Source organism: Pelodiscus sinensis, chromosome 1, assembly GCF_049634645.1.
Source record: "Pelodiscus sinensis isolate JC-2024 chromosome 1, ASM4963464v1, whole genome shotgun sequence".
NCBI lineage: Eukaryota > Metazoa > Chordata > Testudines > Trionychidae > Pelodiscus > Pelodiscus sinensis.
The window spans coordinates 142,712,898-142,732,087 of record NC_134711.1 but is presented as its reverse complement, the minus strand read 5'-3'; the positions used below and the strand labels follow the sequence as shown (position 1 = coordinate 142,732,087).

General features: G+C 48.1%; 1 protein-coding gene across 13 annotated transcripts in view; it reads right to left on the bottom strand.

Moving 5' to 3' along the window:
* Nucleotides 1-18,741, bottom strand: part of GPR156 (G protein-coupled receptor 156) — a 47,072-nt gene extending 28,331 nt beyond the window's left edge. The window contains exons 1-5 of one of the 13 annotated variants that reach the window (XM_075905360.1): nucleotides 18,065-18,741; nucleotides 15,811-15,899; nucleotides 14,278-14,360; nucleotides 4,406-5,031; nucleotides 2,062-2,219 (exon numbers count right to left, since the gene is read on the bottom strand). In XM_075905360.1, the coding sequence (XP_075761475.1) occupies nucleotides 2,062-2,219; nucleotides 4,406-4,510 (263 nt within the window). In that variant the 5' untranslated portion in view covers nucleotides 4,511-5,031; nucleotides 14,278-14,360; nucleotides 15,811-15,899; nucleotides 18,065-18,741. Of the gene's footprint in view, nucleotides 1-2,061; nucleotides 2,220-2,570; nucleotides 5,032-5,618; nucleotides 7,502-14,277; nucleotides 14,361-15,810; nucleotides 15,900-18,064 lie in introns of those variants that run through there. The other 12 variants (XM_075905382.1, XM_075905370.1, XM_075905351.1 and 9 more) reach the window with 12 other exon arrangements.
* Nucleotides 18,742-19,190: the final 449 nt, after the last annotated feature.

Sequence of the window (19,190 nt, the reverse complement as noted above, 5' to 3'; positions counted from 1 at the left end):
ACTTAAGATAGTTAAGTCCAAAGTAGACTGTGAAGAATTACAAAGGGATCTCCCAAAACTGGGTGGCAGATGAAATTCAATGTTGATAAATGCAAAGTAAGGCACATTGGAAAACATAATCCCAACTACACCTATAAAATGATGGGGTCTAAATTAGCTGTTTTCACTCAAGCAAGAGATTGTGGGGTCATTGTTGAATCATCCACTCAATATGCAGTGGGCAAACAAGAATACTAATAGAATGCTAGGAACCATTAGGAAAGGGACGAGTAGTAAGGCAGAAAATATAATGCCACTATACAAATCTATGGTGCACCCACACTTTGGATACAACAGGCAGCTCTGGTTGCCCCATCTCCAAAAAGAGAGATTAGAAATGGAAAAGGAACAGAGAAAGGCAACACTAACAATTAGGAGCATGGAATTTTATGTTCTTATGCTTGGAGTGATTGTCAGACTCTGAATCGTCTCTTTCAGCTGCCCCCCCGCTGATAACTCTGCTAAGTATTATTAGAGCCCTACATCTCTGTGGCTATACGCCTCACATCCACAGATATTCAGTGTTCTCCCCCACCCAGCCAGGCAGAGGGTGCTAGGGTAGGCCCATGCACTGCTGGCAAGGAAAGGATGCAAGAAGCTGCGTCCTAGATCTCCCTGCAGGAGGGGCCAAATACCAGCCTTGCTGGTGAGCACTCAGCTACAGAGCCCTGGCGTGCTGCCCGCCTCTTCCCTGCCTGACCCAGCCCCGCTCCTTGCTCATCTGTATTCCCTTCCCCCTAGATTTGTTGTACAGATACAAGTAAAATCCAGATCCCAGACTGGATGAGGAGCTGAAACTGGCGAATGCAGATCGGATGCAGACCCATGTTTTTGTATCCATGCAGGGCTCTAAGTATCACCAGTGGAAACCTTAGAGACGGTAGCTGAAGTAAGAGGAGGACCTGAAATATAAGCCCATGTAGCACAGCCCTGGTATGAGGCCTGAGGCCTAGCTAACAATGGTCAAGACACTGATAATATAAAGCAAAGCTAAGCTGGGAGCAAGTGGCAAGCCCCTGCTTTTGGAACTTGGCATGAACAGGGCTGAGAGTGTAAAAATACTAAATGGTAATAGGCCCAGGTGTAGAACAGTCATTGGTACTGGGAATAAGTTGAAAGCACATTCCAGAAGGAGAACACCTCGTTACAAAGGACCGTGGTACCCACATACTCCCCACAGATAACAGGGACATATTGACCCACATTCTGGAAAGGGTCTAAAATGACAGCATGATGGATAGATGCTTTGATCAAATCACCAGGTGCAGGGTGATGGGTGATATCTAGGTAATGTCACATCAGGAGCGATGTGTAACTTGTTTGTACCTGTATATAAAGTGGTGTGTTGGAGGGGCTGTCTTTGTCCAGCCTAGCTGTTCCATTGTCAGAGGGTACATATGTGTAGTGGTTCAGTAAAGTCTACTGACAACTATCACTGTATGTCATTTGACAGTAAATCTGGCTGGGCACCTTCACTCCTTATCTGCTTTTGTGGTCTTTGGGGGCTCTGTCAGAGTCTGCGGTGTTGACTACTTGCAAAGTCAACAAGCCTCACAGGAGGAGCATACACACACGCAGCCAAATGGTTATCATCACTGATGGAGGAGGTGACCTGTCAGGACACCACAATAGTGACTTCTAATTGCTACAGTGATGTGAGCTGTCACTGCAGCCAAAGGAAAAAATAGATGGAGTCCCTTCACTCCTGGACTGCCACACACACCAGTACTTAGGGACATAAGTAATGCAACAGCAGATCAGGTTTATGGTTACCTTGTAGAGTAGCTCATCTCCCCACCCTACTATAAGCAACTCACAGACCATGCTGTTCTGTCTCCATGCTAGATGGGACCTGCATAACTGCCCCTAGTGGTCCAATCCTGTCCCAAAAGGGTAATTCCTTCCTGACCCCCAGCTGATGATGAGTGTATGGTCTGTAGCAGGAAGAATGAAAGCCTTGTTCTCCCAGCTAGTGTGGCAATTCCACAATAGAGGCTGGAAACCAAATGATGCATCTCTCACCTGTTCTTCCTGAAGTGAATTGTGAAGACAAGAAAGAAAAGAGCCAGCAGGACTCCAGCGGTGAGGAAGGTCCACACAAGTCCCAGGAGGGCAGCGGAGGAGGAGGGGAAGGTCTTGCTGCTCTCGTAGGCCGTCTGAGAGAAGGCAAAGGGTGGAGACTGTAGGCATGAAGAGAAATCTTGAGGGTTCTCAGAAGAGAGGTGCCCGCCTCCGGAAAAATGCCACTCTAGCTAGCACCCACTGACGCCTTGTCAGCAGTCTCAGTACCAGTGTCAGAGACTGAACGCGCCATGGAAGCTAAATTCTCATCTCACCCTTAGAAGCAGCCCTCCCAGCACAAGGCACACAGGCAGGCAGATGCGTGTAGGGGAGCTGCCTGCTGCCCTATGGATGCAGACTTCATTCTTCAGGTCTCTCAGTCTGCCACCTTTCACCATCCACTGAACTGATACGCTAGTTTGTGATTAAATACAGTAATGCAGGGAAATCCCATTCACACCTGAACTCACCTCTCATGGCAGAATTCCCCTTAGTGAGTCCTCCACCTCCATGGCCCAGTATTAGAACCTGTATCGATGCCTTGGGCCAATGTGACCAATCTTCCCTACTCTCCACTATCTTTCAGAGGAGTCCAATGTGTCTCAGGAGAAGGGCTTCATGTTCCCTTAGGACTGCTACAAGAGGGCAAGGCAATGCACCCTCCTGCCCGGCAGGTTGTTGAGAAGCAGGACACACAGCTTGGCATCCAAGAGCAGCCAAGCATTCGCTGGGCTCCTACTGTGCAATCAAGCACGTTCATTTAGTCACAAGCGGTGAGCAGAAATGCCAGTGGATGCAGAGAATTTGCAGGGGTGCGTGAATGCTATTGCAAGGGTTATCCACAACCATCCACATACATACTCGGGCTGCTACGACCTTCCCAGGCCTTTGGCCCCAACTTTAGGACAACTTTATTCAAACAGCATGGTGCAAAGTACCAGTAATGTTGGGGTAAACAATTCTGATGTCACCCGACTCGTGATGTTGTTGTGCTTATTTATGAGAGGTTTGTTTCTGAGGAAGATCTGTCATCAGTCCCTCTGAGAGTCATCAACTTTCCCCTCTGGGCTATCCCTCAAGCCACTCTAGACGCAGGCAAGCTAGTGTGGCAGATTCCTGGATGAACACGGAGGCTGAGCTACGAACCTTGCAGCAGCACAGTTTTACCACTGTCAGGCCTCCCCGCTAGCTGCTCTCCCATCAGCACAATTAAACCACCCCCAGCAAGCATGGAAGCGGGAGACAGAGACAGATGGAACCCCACGCTGGGAGTCCCGGCACATAGTGCTCTTGGGGCTAGATCCCTCGAGCTGGGTGGGGCTGGGCAGGGCTGCTGGCTCCTAGGGCTGCTGGCTCCCAGGGAGGGCCCTTCCAGGGCAGTCCGTGTATGGAGGTGCATGCTGCTGTAAGGTAGCAGTGGCTGGAGGCACATACTGATATTTTGCCAAGGCAGCAGATTGTCTTGGGCAGCCCCGGCCGGCAGCCTAGCTGCAAACTTTTGTGAGGGCCCAGCTGGGGAGTCCAAGCATTCCTTCCCATGTGCCATGCCTCTCCTCCACAGGCACCATGGAAACAATCGCTGCTCTGTTGCAAGTCACGGGGCTCTGGGACTGGGGGAGCACTTGAGCGGCAGGTGAGCGGAGTGTAAATCACGGCCCAGACAGGGGAATATTAGTGGTAATAAAGCAGCCAGAGCGAGGGGAGCCAAAGAGCTTTAATTTTCTAATGAAAGGTCAGCGTGGAGGCCAGCACAGGATTCAAGTGGAAGCCCAAGCAGCTTCCAGGCCCAGTGGTGCCCATTCAAACGCTGACGGGCAACCCCTGACTGGAAAGAGTAGCCCATAATTTTTCTTCCAAAATTATATCAAAATAGACCTAGCTGGCTAAGTTCATTCCTGTGTCATCCTTAATGACTCGCGGGGCTGGAAGGAGGGGTGGGGAAAGGGCCCATCTGTTATGGATGGTGCCTTTTAATTAAATCCCTCTTTATTAATATTTAAAGGCACTTTGAAGTTCTGGAAACAGTGGGAGGTCAAGGGGACAGATCATTCCAGTTCCACTTCCACGTTAACTCACGGAAAGATTCTATAAAAATTTTATCCAGACAAATTTTAAAGACCCCAGGTATTGGGGCTCCCTCCCTTCCGTCCCTGAGCCAGGAGACCTCACTCCCACTGGGAAGAAGTTTCCCCTAGAAAGTTTTCTCGTGTGTGCCTCCGCCCCAGAGAACTCCGCTAAACTCATTCCTCTGTGTACAGCCTGGCAGTCAAGGTCAGAGCAGCCCAGTTTGCATCGAGATACGTACAATTGTTATTGTGCAGAGATCCTGCAGGGTCCCCTGCCTCTGCGCCTGGCTGTTCCAACTGGAGTAGTTGTCACACAGGTCAGAGCAGTTGTATCTAGGCTCCATAGCACATCCTTAGCCCTCACTCGGCCATATTGTCTGGTACTGGGAAAGATGGCAGTCAAACCTGTGACAGGGAGGCCAACAGCGACAGGGAGGCCAACCCTGGGCTAAGCGCCTCCAGCAACAAGTGACAAGAATAACCTCGAAGTTCACCTCATTTGCCCCATCTCAAGCACTCAAGAGTGTGTACAGTCCGTGACTCTATTATGCTTAACCACGGTTGCATGGTGGCAACCTTTCCACAGTCTCTGTCACAGCAGGAACCTGGACTGCACGTGTGCAAATCTCCATTTCCACACTACTATCCAGGCTGATGTCTTCGTGGCTGTCCAGACAGGGCAGAGTAAATCCACTGTATTGCTCCTCTTCACATAACAATCTTACTGTTTCATCAGCAGGTGGCAGCCTCCTCCACTGGTCTACGGACACTGCCCCAGCTTCTCCCCACTCCCAAGCTGCTGTAGATTCTCAGTGAAGACACTTCTTTGGGTGAGAGAGAAGGAAGGCTGCCATTAACCCTGTAACTGACAAACAAGAACAGCAATTATCACAGGCTCTAGTTACTGGAGATGGCGCGGGGAGTAAAATACACCCTGTCTGTAGGGTTCCTTAGATTGAAATTAACAGCATTTAACATTTATATCACACCAACACCCAGGAGCCCTGATCAGGATTTATTCTGGGTCCTACACAATCTCATGCTAAGACAGCTCCAAAGGACTGATTATCTATAAGCTAGTAACTCAGTAGTAGCTGCCTTTCAGAGCGAGGTGGAAAAGGGGAACTTAGCAAGGGAGCTCAGTGCAGCACCTGTCTTGAAACACAGCTTAGACAGGAGAGCACCAGCGTGGCAGCAAGAGGAGAATCCCCTGTAAGATTCCCTCCTGCAGCACCAGAGTTAAAAGAACAATCTTGGAGCAGGGATGTTAATTTGCTAGCCAAGCAGTCGATGGAATTTCCATCGACTACTCAACTAGTTGATAAGCACTTCCGCGTTCCGCCTTTGGAATGTACAAGAGCCCCAGATGACTATGGGCTCCAGGCAGAGAATAGGAGGGATCTAGGTGAACTCATGGCCTGTGGCCCCTGAAATAGCAGGGAATTAACATACCCAGTTAATCCTGGCAAGTGATCCACACGTTACAGAGGAAGGGGAAACTTTCCAAGGCCTCTGCTGGGGGGAAATTCCTTCCTGGCCCCTCATATGGCATTTGGTTAGACCCGGAGCATGTGAAGAAAAAAAACAGTCAGGCAAGCACCTGGGTGACAGAATGCTCAGTGCCATCCAGGCCCCTGGCCCATACAGCCAAGTGGCCCATCTCCAGCCATGGCAGTTCTTGATGCTTTTGAGGAGAAATATAGACACCAGTCCCCCGGAATACACTGGGGGTGGAGGGGGGGGGCTGACAACTGCCAGCTGCAATCCTGGAGCATGTCATTTGGTGACAAAGGCCATAAATTAAAAGTGAGGCCTGGGCTGTTGGGCCCTGTACCCCATCATGCCAAGCAACTCTGTCACACAACTGCACTCATAAATTTGTACAGAGTGGTCTTAAAACCCACTGAGTTGTTTGCTCCCACAACTCCACCCCTCGGTTAGAAACCTTTCAAGTTCCAGGCTAAATTTGTCCATCGCCAGTATACACCCATTTTTTTCTTGTGCCAACATTGTTCAGTAGCTTAAATAGCTCCTCCCTCTTTCTTGTATGTATTTACAGGGAGCAATCATATGCTCTCTCAGCCTTCTTTTTGCTGGTCTAAATAAGCCAAGCTCTTCTAGTGTCTTCTCATAAAATAGGCCTTCATTTTCCAATCACCCTAGTCTCTCTTCTCTGCAACTGTTCCAATTTAAATTCAAACATGGACAACTAGAATCCGACACAGTATTCCAGACAAGGGCTTACCAGCGCCTTGAACAAGTACAGCAGAGGGGGTTCTCGGGCCCTCTGAAGAGGCTCTCTCTGCTCAGACTCAGGGATTTGGGGGTGCCATGCTGATCATCACATGACTCCGCTTGCTCCCATGTGGAAGACAGGGCTCTTCAGGTTTCCTGTGCATAGCTATAATCTATGCAGCATTGTGAACTGTCTACTTTCACTCATGATTTCATTATTTAGCAGCAGAATTATTCCAGGACAAATTTATGTTGGATCCCTCTGTGGTGGCGCTGTTGATTTCTCAGTTGATTCGGCTCATTCCAGAAAATAACTTCATCCATTCAATCAGTAAATAACACAAGCAACAAACACAATCACCTCAATTTAATGTAATTTAGGTACGGTCTTAAAGTGCTTTCTTTAACAGGGAAGAGATTACTCGCATGCTTAAACATAATTTCAGTCTGGAAATAAGGCGTACAATTTAGCACAGATTAAGTAAACCACTGGAACAATTACCCAGGGTTACAGTGGATTCTCCCTCTCTGACAATATTTAAAGATTGAATGTTTTTTCCAAAGATCTGCTGTCGGAGTTATTTTGGGGAAGTTCTCTGGCCTGTGTTATACAGGAGGTCAGACTAGTTGATAACAAATATAACTTAGATAGGGCCACGATAAGGTGGGTGCATAATTGGCTGGATAACCGTAGTCAGAGAGTTGTTGTTAACGGTTCTAAATCCTGCTGGAAAGGGATAACAAGTGGAGTTCCTCAAGGGTCTGTTTTGGGACCCGTACTGTTCAATATCTTCATCAATGATGTAGATATTGGGATAGAGAGTACGCTTATTAAGTTTGAAGATGATACCAAACTGGGTGGGGTTGCAACTTCTTTGGAGGATAGGGACATAATTCAAAATGACCTTAGCAAGTTAGAGAAATGGTCAGAGGTAAACAGGATGAGGTTTAATAAAGAGAAATGAAGAGTGCTCCACTTAGGAAGGAACAATCAGTTCCATACATACAAGATGGGAAGCGACTGTCTAGGAAGGAGCATGGCGGAAAGGGATCTAGGGGTCATAGTGGACCACAAGTTGAATATGAGCCAACAGTGTGATGCTGTTGCAAAAAAAGCAAATATGATTCTAGGTTGTATCAACAGGTGTGTTGTAAGCAAAACTCGTGAAGTCATTCTGCCGCTCTACTCTGCACTAGTTAGGCCTCAGCTGGAGTACTGTGTCCAGTTCTGGGCGCCACATTTCAAGAAAGATGTGGAGAAATTGGAAAGGGTACAGAGAAGAGCGACAAGAATGATTAAAGGTTTAGAGAACATGACCTATGAAGCCAGGCTTCATGAACTGGGCTTGTTTAGTTTGGAAAAAAGAAGATTAAGGGGGGACATGATAGCGGTTTTCAAATATCTAAAAGGGTGTCACAAGGAGGAAGGCGAAAATTTGTTCCTCTTGGTTTCTGAGGACAGGACAAGGAGTAATGGGCTTAAAGTGCAGCAGGGGAGGTTTAGATTGGACATTAGGAAAAAATTCCTAACTGTCAGGGTGGTCAAATATTGGAATAAATTGCCAAGGGAGGAGGTGGAATCTCCCTCTCTGGAGATATTTAAGAACAGGTTAGATAGACACCTGTCAGGGATGGTGTAGACGGAGCTTGATCCTGCCTTGAGGGCGGGGGGCTGGACTCGATGACCTCTCGAGGTCCCTTCCAGTCCTATTATTCTATGATTCTATGAACAGTGACTCTTCTGGCCATGTAACCTATGGATATACTTAAGTGCTTCACTGAATGGGGGGAGGTCTAAGAGACAGTCTAGTTATCAACAATTCATTGGTCTATTTATTAAGTAGGATTAAAAGTCCAACATCTCTACACTTTACTGACTGCAGCACTCCGCCTGCCAGGTATCATATCGTGTCACTGTGCAGTGGCTCTTCTCATCACCTTACTTTCTGTTCCCTCTTTAATTCTTTGTTGTGGGTTGGAACAGCCCTCGTTACCATTTTAGACATGAAGTCATACTTCTATTCAAGTATCCTTATTCAATTAGCAAGGTCAACATTTTTAATTGGCTTCTGCTACACAACCAGAAGTGTGTCAAGTGTAATTAGCAACTGTAGAAGATGGACTGAAAGGAGGCAGATTATAATTTATTTGCTCATAACAAAAAAGTATGGGAGTGTAAAATTCAGACTTTTCCGCTGTTTAACAGCTGGGTGTCTTCACTACTATACTGGCTATCCTCACTACAAGTTTTTTGGAACATATCTTGGACTTAGACTTATAGAGAAACAACTTAAAGCAGGGCATTTTTTTCCTGCAGCCGACTTCCATTTGCACAAATTGGGGGTGAGCTTTTTGCGTGAGTTAAGAGCAGGGAATGGGAGAACTTAACACATCAGCTCTTACAAGCATCAATGACTTTTGTGCAGAACGGATGTACACTGAGGTGATTTATAGTGGGGACACCCTGTACCCCAGATGCAAATCTGGTACATTGGCACATAGAGGGACTTTGCTTCACCACATTCCTTTGTTTCCTCCATTACATTTCTAGCTTCCCAATACAAAAATGAATTCCCTTTGGTCAGAAATATGGCCAGCTCTTGGGATCCTTCCTCAGGCAAAACTCTTACGGATTTCAGTATGTGAGGAAGAACTGATGAAAACTGAGAGTCTCATAATTTGACTCACAATTATTAAGTTTGATTTTAGATGATCAAGGTTCATGTTGACATAGAACCTAAGGGCAAATTCTCGGCTAGTGTCACTGGTGTACATCCTGATTTACATCATCTGAGAATCTGGATTGCAAGCAGCTTAAAACATCTACACACAATTATCTGTACTAGTGAAGTATCCATCCCAGCATGGAACTGAGCCCCAACCTCTGCATCCAAAAGGCAAGAGGGCTGCGTCTTGCATGAAAAGAAAAGGCACTTGTTTCAGCAGTTGTCCTCTTTGATGCTACAATTAAAAGTCTTATGCACAAAACAACTGTACATGTGACACAGGACTTTTTCCCCCTTCTGAGAACTCCCACGCGAATACCAACACAATTCTTCTCTTTCAAGCCCCTAAGTCTCAACTGAACTCTGACAAACACATTGCTAGAACCAATCTGGCTCAGCGGCGGGTTAGTGTTGTTTAAAAGGTATTAGAAGAATGTTTAGCTTTTATGAAATGCCCATGAGTTTCTGCATGCTTTAATCTCACGTATAACATCTGTACCCCATGGCATAAGTAAGAGATCCCTCTGTAACTACCCCACCAGACAGGAGAGACGCATTAACAAGCGTGAAATATCAGTTTCCAACGGGAAATGTTACCCATCCTCACCAGAGGAATCATTGTGAAACATCACAAGACAACAGATTTTGTTGATTGCTTTCCCCCCTCCTCCCCCCAAACACACCTCATGAAAAGAAAGGAGCAAGTGCATTGCTCTCAATAGCTGAATTGGCAACTCAAAGCAGAAGAGGGCAAAGAATAATAAGCCCTGACAAGGAGGAACTGTATCTTCATGCCTCTTCAACTCAGTGGGGCCAGGATTGCTAACCATATGCAAAAGATGCCCAGTGCTTGGCCTGGATTAGCTCTAAACTACAGAGATCTTGCTGTTTATATAGAATTTTCTACAGGTTCAACCTCTCAAATCTGGGGCTCTCTGGTCCGGCAACATCCATGGTCCAGCAGAACCACAGATGTTGCTGGACCAAAGAGCCTGGTGCAGGGCCACTGGCAGATGGGGATTCTTGGGGCTGGACATTCCCAGCGGGGCCGGTGGCGGCAAGGAGCAGCAGGCTGGCAGCAAGGGGCCTCCTCTGGTCCGGCAAAAATCCACATTTGGGACAAGGTTGGCTTGGATTTAATCTAACCAGGGCACAGAGTGCCAGAACCCAAAGGGATGGTATCAGGACCAAGAGAACTAGAGTTAGGCACACCCATGGTGAACAATGCATGTATTAGTAGCCACAATTGTGCTTGGGCATTCTCCCATTCTGTATGCGGATTTCTCCCTGCCCACGGGAAGATCACTGGAGCCATGCAGACGGAGCCAGAGAGAGCGGGCAGAGGGCTCTGGAACCACTGCAAACACACGACTGGATGGCACTGGTCCCTACCAGGTCTCCCAGACACCAGAAGACAGGAGCCATGGGGAAGTGGAGCACAGCAGAGAGTGCGCATTCCCCCAGCACACTCCACTTCCCGCTGGCTCCTGCCACCAGGGGGAGTGCAGGGGAGGGAACCACTGATGCCACCCTGCATCAGCTCCCCTCCCCGCAGTGATCCCTGAAGTAGCATCCTCAGGGAACGTGGTGCTGTGGTGGGGAGAGGCTGGGGCAGTGGCAGGAAGGGGCAGAGCTTGGGGCTGGCAATGGACAGGCCTCCCCTCCCAGCCCACCTGGATTCCTGCATCTGATTGTGCAATCACTCCAACCAGGGATGGTCCATGGACTGGGAATTTGAGACCCCTGATCAAAACGATCCCTTAAAATCCATGTTGCTAAAAGAGAGCTTCAGGTTAAAAAAAAAAAAAAAAAAAAAAAAGTGCTGAAACGCAGTTCTAGCAAGAGCGCTGCTTCCGGGAACAGCATGGAGAGCTGGCAGGGAATCAGAGCCTTTGCCCAGGAAGCAAAGTTCAAAGCCGGCTTCATGTTCCAGAGCCCTGCTGCCCCTTTCACAGGGGATTCTTCAAACTTTCCAAGGTCTTTGCCTCTCAAAAACACTTTCACACTATTATGCAAATGGACTCGGTGCTGTTTCCAGAAAAGCTGCTCACCAAAGAAAATTAGCACTCATTAGTATGCACTACTGTGCTGATGTGAATATTGCCAAAAGGTAATAGCCATCTCATTTGCTCTCCCTGCTCTAATTAGAGCTTGTGGAAATCACAACGCTTCCTTTCACAGAAGCCCGGGAAAGCAAGGCCCATCAATCAAGCCTCAGAAAGCAGCCAAGCAAAGGGGAAACGATGACTTCTTTAAAGGCCCAATGATAAATCCAACATGGCAGCTCCCAGCAGCAGAACTCTATTTGACAGTGGTGCTGGAATGGAGCTGGGTGGATTGGGAGGGGGAAGACCAGGGGGCCATTGCTCTCCTACTTTTAAAAAGTGGGCAGAACTGACCTACTCCCCTTCCCCTAGAGGTCCCCCCCCCCCCCACCCCCAGCAAGGCCAGCAGCTGGTAGAGGCCAGCAAGGAAGCCCAGGCATTTGTGGGAGCCATGCAGACCTTCCACTTGCCTGCAGTGCAGCAGAGCCAAAGGGCAGCCCTCAGCCTGTCCCCCCACTCCCCAGGCTCACTACCTGGCCCAGGGCAGCTGGAGATGGAGAGTCCATTGGATGGAAGAGACGGGGGGAGGAGGCTGAGGGAGCAGGGGCACTAAGCCCCTGACCCACCTACTTTTGGGAAGGCTCTGCTGCCTTTCCTATGCAATGGCCTATGTTGCAATGCAGATCACCTCACTCCAGAGGACTAGTTAGGGCTGGTGCACTGACATTTGCAAGTTGAGTGCTGCACTCGGCTCAAGTCAGCGCTCAGACAAAAAGCAGGGCTGTGTCACTTCATCCACAGGATGACCCAGAGTGTGGCAGGAAGTGGCGGTGGTGATGGGGCAGGTGGCGCCGTCCCTCCAAGTCAGTGCTGAACGAATGCCGCAATGAGCCAGGGTAACAACAATGGCTCAGGTTCATGAGCACATAGCTGTGTTTCCTCGATTGCGAGACGCTTTCTCCCCTACTTTTCTGGGCTTCTGTTCCTTTGGCATATTTACATAACTACAACTGAAAGAGGTTTGATTCTAGAAACAACAGGCTCCAGTTTCAGGCCAGATCTGCACTACAGACCCATATTGCGATAACGACATTCAGGGGTATGAAAAATCCACATCCCTGAGTGAGGTCACTTATCCAACATAATCCATCCACCGCCCCCTGGAGGCAGCACTATGGTGTGAGAGAGCTTGTCCCACAGACATAGCTACTGCTTCTCGGAAAGGCGGATTAACTACACTGCCAGGAGACGTTCTCCCATCAGTGCAGCAGCATCTTCGCTTAAGTGCTTCCGCAGGGTAGCTGCGCAGATGCAGCATTTCAAGTTTAGGCCTGTTGCAAATACAAACTTCAACTTCTAAGAAGTTCCCAGAAAGTGATAAGAAGGTCAAGGTTTTGGGTTATGCTGAAGTTGCTAATATGTCAAGAATGTATTGGATGGAGAGAACAAAAGAGTCCCTGGCTCTGTAACTAACTCTAAGTAATCCCATACCATCTCAACAACCCTTCAGCCATAGTGGGCCCTCCTGCAGTGATTGCTGAATGCCATGTGCAGGTCCACAGCATGGCCTAAATGAAGAAAACAAACTGTAAACAGCTCTGCCTTCCAAAAGCAACAGGGAAACAATGCAGCCTGCATGTTTGGATTCTCTTTTCCCACCATGCTGAGATAATCCACAGCTCCAGGCGACAGGTTTGGCAGAGCTCACGGCACTTTTCCTAAGCAGCAGACAGACTCTGCACGTGCACAAAGTGAAACAGCAAGAGCTCTTACCTAGGGCTCCACGGAAAGGGTTGTTTAGTGTAATTAGAAATCACCCTTGGTGTCCCAGTCCAGGGGCACATTCTACTGCAGCATTCAGGCCAGGAGCTTGGGATCACCATTGTGGCAGAGGCTGGAACCTAAATGGCTGGAGGGAGGGAGAACTGCAGCCAAGCTGGACAATTAAGCAGCAGCTCTGATCAACAAACTTTGTGTGAAAGGCTACAGGCCATGACACAGTCTCAGGGGCCACAGGGAGGGCTGTAGCCACAGCCACAGAGACATTACTGTTTTCAATTGAACCACCTGGGCCACGGGAAACAGGAACCGCGATCACAGCTCCCAAACCCAGGACAATACCACTCAGGCAATGTTGGGGCTTGCTGGCTTTTTCCAAACCTCAACCAATAAAAAGACCCCAAGAGCAATATAATCTACTAAGATTATTCCACCTCCCAGATCTAATGTGACTGTTCAGGTCTTGTCAGTGTCTACAGGATGCTCTGAAATCCCCCAATCATTGTCATGACCCATCACACTGCAGCACCAGGCCATGCTGCTGAAACCCAATGTTGTGACTAAAAGAAAGCTGCACTGTGCCAAAGCCATGCTGGGACACTTACCATCATGACGGATTCCACTAACCTCTCAAAGCCAAGCCCTGACTTTAGTGCACAGAACAGAGAACCAGGGTACATGCACAATATGCCCCCATCTAGAAAAGGGCACAAGGATGCACACACACACACACACACACACACACACACACACATCAGTACATTACACAGCATGGATATAGTGAACTCTGGGAGGAAGAAATGACATATATTTAACTGTAGTTTCTCCATTCTGCCACCTTCTCCACGCTGGCCAATAGAGGAACCACACCATGCTAATTTGTGCTTCCTTATACCAATATAAGATGCGCATCGCTGAGGCCAATGAATATTTCAGCAGATTCAGACTGACTGAACCAGGCATCAATCTTCTCCCTCTGGTGAATATTTAAATTTCTCCACAGTACAAAGCTCTACTCCTGAGAGGTAAAGCTACTGAGGGCAGTCACCTGTGCTCTGTTGTCTTGCAGGGCAAAAACATATCACGATAGTCTGACATTTAGACTTGTCTACTGTTGCACTGAATCAACATGTTGTGGACCATAAGCCTCATACTGGGATTACACCATCAGGGGCACAGTGGCACACACTAATCATGCCTCAATAATCTTGGTTTAAGGTCCCTGGACAACCATTTTCCCCCTGACAAGACATTCTCAATTCCCTGTGATGACCTTTCCCACTGCCCAGAGATTTCCTCTGTGTTGGCCCTGGGACAGGGACTTACTTGGTTGCTGATCGTTTGCTCGTCTCTATGCCGCTGGGCATAGCTCTCCATTACTGCTGCTTCATCCTTTGTCCAAAGCCCAGCTATATGTGCAAAGACAAATCAGAGCATCATGCATTCATAAAGTTTAAGACCAGAAGGGATCACCAGATCATCTGACCTGCTGTATATCACAGTCCACCCAGCACCTTGCGTCTTAAAGTACAGGTCTGCTCTGAAATGACACTGTGGGGTTCTGGTTTATGGTCTCTCAGTGACAGCCACACCAAATGTGCTCAGTCTGCAAGTCAAATGATGGGTTTCTAAGCATGAGCCCTGCCAAATGACCTAGGGATCTGAAGGTCACGCTGGGCTCGGTCTTTGTCATCTCCATCAGCAGCACTAAAGATTCTGCAGGACAAATTACACGTCCTTGCCTTTAGTGAGTCTGAACAGGTGTCACCAGAGCATGGTAAACAATTACGCGACAATGAACAAAGAGAGAGAGATTTCAGCTCCCCCACTATTAGCTATGCTGTCTCTGTAGGGCTCACCGAAGTATAAGGCTGTAAAACCTAATTATTTATTTATTTGATTTATAAAACAACAATAGGCATCTCTCGCACTGCATGTGCCATGGATAATTAAAATACAATATAATAATTAATCACTAGTCAGCAGGTATGGCTCTGATACACCCAAGAGTTGTGGAGAAAAAAGGGGTTGGTTTTAGACAAGTCACTTTTCAGAGGAGAACGAAGACAGGCTTAAAGGTAGAGCTACTGTTTTCATGAGCTACCTCAACAGCACTATAGCCTTCCAAACATACTGAGAGGTCTCCTTAATTAATCCTGGAGCTGAGCAAGCCAGCCCGGCTACAAAAATCAGATGGCACGAATTTCAGGATGGTTGGTAACCCTAGGAAGAGCAACATCTTTTTTCAGGGCAGGGCAGCTGTGGAACTTAGTTCATAACTGTAATACTGATGTCGGAGGTGGAAGGGATCCCAGTTTGTTCCCTCACTGTTATACAGGCCTAATAGGAGTAAATATTTTTGTGGCAGTAAAGTCAGATACACAGGTTTGAAAGCCAGCAGGGAAATGATGCTCATCTAATCTGACCTCCAGCATAACAAGCCACAGAACTTCCCCCCACAAATTCCAACATCAAATCTGTATATTATTATTGCATTAGAGCATTAGCACCCAGACTCAAGTACAGATCCTCAAAGTCATTTAAGCACTGGTCCTAAGAACTGTTGAGGGCCTGGGCCACTTATATATGAAAGATACATGCTATATATCAGGGATGTAAAATCCCATTTAATTGGTTAACCGGTGAAACATTATGTTTAACTGGTTAACCGATTAAAGGTGAGGGCAGGGAGGCTGGGCTGGAGTAGCCCCCTGCTCTGGACAGGAGAGGGTGGGGAGTTGTTCCTGCCCCTATGGGTGAGGTTACTGGCTAACCATTCACATCCCTACTGTGTGTATAAGGTGATGGGGAGAGACACAACGGACATGTAAGAAATGCCAGCTGTAATACAATACTTACTGCTTCTAACAGACAGCGCAGAGTTACCTAGGATTTAATTTCCCACAGATAACATATTCAGTGGCAGGTGGCAACTAATCTGCAACTACCTGCAATGGAAAATACAGACCTAGGCAAAGGCACCTATGAAAAAAGCCCTAAACCACATCCCCTGAAATACGCAAAGGTCTACTGGTCTGAGGTGCTAACCAGAGAATCCAAGTGTAGTTGAAAATGCTCACACTCCCCTCCCCCTCGGGCTTGGGTCCCAAGTGCTTCTAGTGTTTCCACTGCTTAGAAGTCAGAACTATAATGATGGTCCAACTCTGAAAGGCACATCAATTTCATTCTCTGTCTCTCTCCCCTTCCCCCCAAATCCTGATTGACTGTACTGCAACTTTAACAGTAGATTAGCTTACAACCTATCCCTGCTCCTCACCCTAGCCCAAAAAGTGCACAATCCAACAGGCTGGCTCAGGACATATGGCCTTCCGTGAAATGAATAGTTGAACTGATCAATTATTTAACATCTTGCTACAATATTGTCTTGCAAGAAGTCCCTATGGTTACCAAGTGCAGTAGAATATCAGTACAAAACACAATCTTTCCAGATAATTGTTTTTAGTTTCCACAAATCATTCAGAGAGGCACTCAGTGGTATCACCCCAAAATACCAAACAACAGAGCAAACATGCTTTTAATGCACTGCCTTTCAGAGAGCAGAGGTGTTTTCAGGGTGCTGACAACATGACCATAAAATAATCATCATTTAAACACAACAGCTTTTGCAGAAAAACTAACTGCCGCAAGAAATTTACAAATTGTGGTTACTCCTGTCTGTCACCTCAAAAGGTGCCAGTCAGGCCCCAAATACAGGCTTAGTAGTTTATATAAGAGATATTTCTATTATGCAAACATTCACTTACAGTATTTGCAACTCAAACTTTACTGCCCTATGCTAATGCAGGAGAGTTAAGAAAGCACAGCTAATTCCTCTGTGAAATGTATGTAGCATAGAAGTGGTAATAAAAAGAATCAGAGCTAAAACAGTAACTGGGTTAAAAAAGGAAGAGGGTAAGTTTATGGAGAACAGATCCATTAGTGGCTATTAGTCAAAATGTTCCAGGATGCAACTCCATGCTCTGGGTGTCCATAACCATGACTGACAAAAGAAGAGTCTGGACTACAGGGGACGGATCATTTCATAATGTCTCTCTTCTGTTCATTCCTATGGAAGCACCTGGCACTGGCCACTGTTAGAAAACAGGATACTGGGCTAGATTGTCTGATCCAGTACAGCCCAGCTTATGCTCTTAGCATAGGTAAGTGGAACTAAACTATTCTAGCTTGACTGTCCAAACTGAATGGAATAGAAGAAGTAAATGGAGCATTAATGTAGAAAAGCAAGTAGATTTTAAAGCTCTTTCCATTTTTAATAAACTCTACTTGAAGTTAATTCTCTGTGGTGTTAGAAACACTGGGAGGACATTTAGACCCTAGACCTGTAACTGGTTCTACACAGAGATAGATCTGGTTGTCTGCCCAGAGTTAGACACTGGATTGAAGCCTTATTTTCACCATGTAGAATAGCAATAGAGAAGTGGCCGTGTTAGTCTGGTCTAGCTGAAACAAAAGACAGGACTATGCAGCACTTTCAAGACTAACAAGATGGTTTATTAGATGATGAGCTCTTGTGAGCCAGACCCACTTCCTCAGATCAAATTGTGGAAGAATTTGAACTTTTTCCACTATTTGATCTGAGGAAGTGGGTCTGACCCATGAAAGCTCATCACCTAATAAACCATCTTGTTAGTCTTGAAAGTGCTGCATAGTCCTGTCTTTTATTTTCACCACTATGTTAACCCCTTAGCCCAGCTAAATAAGTGACCTGAACTTTCCATGAACTCGGCAAAAATTATCAACCCTCCACTTCTCTCAGCAGCCAACAGATTAAATTACAAAATACACCCCTCTCCCCACTCATTCACCACCTTAAAAAAAGTTTCTCTGTTTGCTTAATATTGTGCTTGCCCAACTAGTGGACGCCTTTACTGTTCTTTATCCTCCACACACAGCAAGGTGCAGGGAGACTTCAAAGAGCCCACCACCCCTGGGTGAACAGAGAAAACCAAGTATGTGAAAGTCCAGCAGAATCTAGCCCCCCCTCCCCCACACACACACACACAGGGAGAAGGGTCGGAGGGGGGGCACTTGAAACAGACAATGCTCGTTCGGCGGGGGGGGGGGGAGATGAACTAGAAACTCCCAGACTCACGCATCAGAGCAGGTGCTCTCCTCGGCCCGGTGCCTGCGGGTGGGGGGCGTCACTGCTGCCCGGCTCCGGGCCCCCTTCTGCGGCATGGAGGCGAGCACATGCCTGGGGGCAGCCGGGCAGAGGTCGCGACGTCGGCGACGGGCAGGTGGGGGCCGGGCACTGCGGCGGGGGGGAGGGAAGACGCCGCTGCCAGGCCGGCTCTCCCCGCGCCGCCGGGATCCCGGGAAGGGGCTCGGCAAAGTCACCCTGCACCCGGGCGGGCAGCTCAGCGCGGAGCCGGCTCCGGAGCCGCCCAGGGGAGGAGCCGGCTCCGCCCAGCCCTGCCCAGAGCCCGGCTCCCGGCCGGGGGGCAAGAGGCGGGAGGCGCAAGGCAAAGAGGCGCCGTGCGGAGCCTGGGCTGCTCCCTCCCTGCAGCCACTGACTGACAGGCCGCGCTCTGCCGCCTTCCCCAGCGGGCTCCGCTCTTCCTAGGGCCCCCAGGCCGCTTTTCATTGCCCCAGGGAGCCTGCCTGGCGCAGGGACCGGCAGAGCCGCCCGGAGCCCGGGAGCGCACCCGCCTCTCCCCCTGCAGACGGGGCTGGATTGGTAGGAGACCTCTCCTCTCCCTGCCTCCTGCCAAGGCGGAGTAACTACCCCGACACCCGCAGCGCCGCCTTCACTCCCCTGCCGCTGTCCCGCTGCCTGTGAAACCAAGTCAGCTTTGGAAGCCCCCGTGGTCACAATGATACAGCACATGCCGAGGGCTGCAACTTAAGTGTGGTTGCATATACGTGCAAATATGTATGCAAACAGCTTCTTTCACACTGACGGGCATGGATACAAAGATTATGGCAAGACAACACAACACACAGGCCCATTTAAGTCAGTTCTGCTTATATTAATACAATGCAATATGTACCCAATTGCCACCCATCTGGCAGCACTTTTAATGAGCAATGACAGCCCAGGAATTTAACTACTGAAATGCTTATCAACAGAAGACCATTATATTGACTATTTTTTTGTTTTGGCTCCCACCTGTGGGCTGCGGGTTGAACCCAAACTGCACCACGAGCCACAAACAAATGGGCTGCGTGTTGAGCAGCCCTGCCTTAGGCCTAGTCTACACTCCAGGATCAGGCCTGTA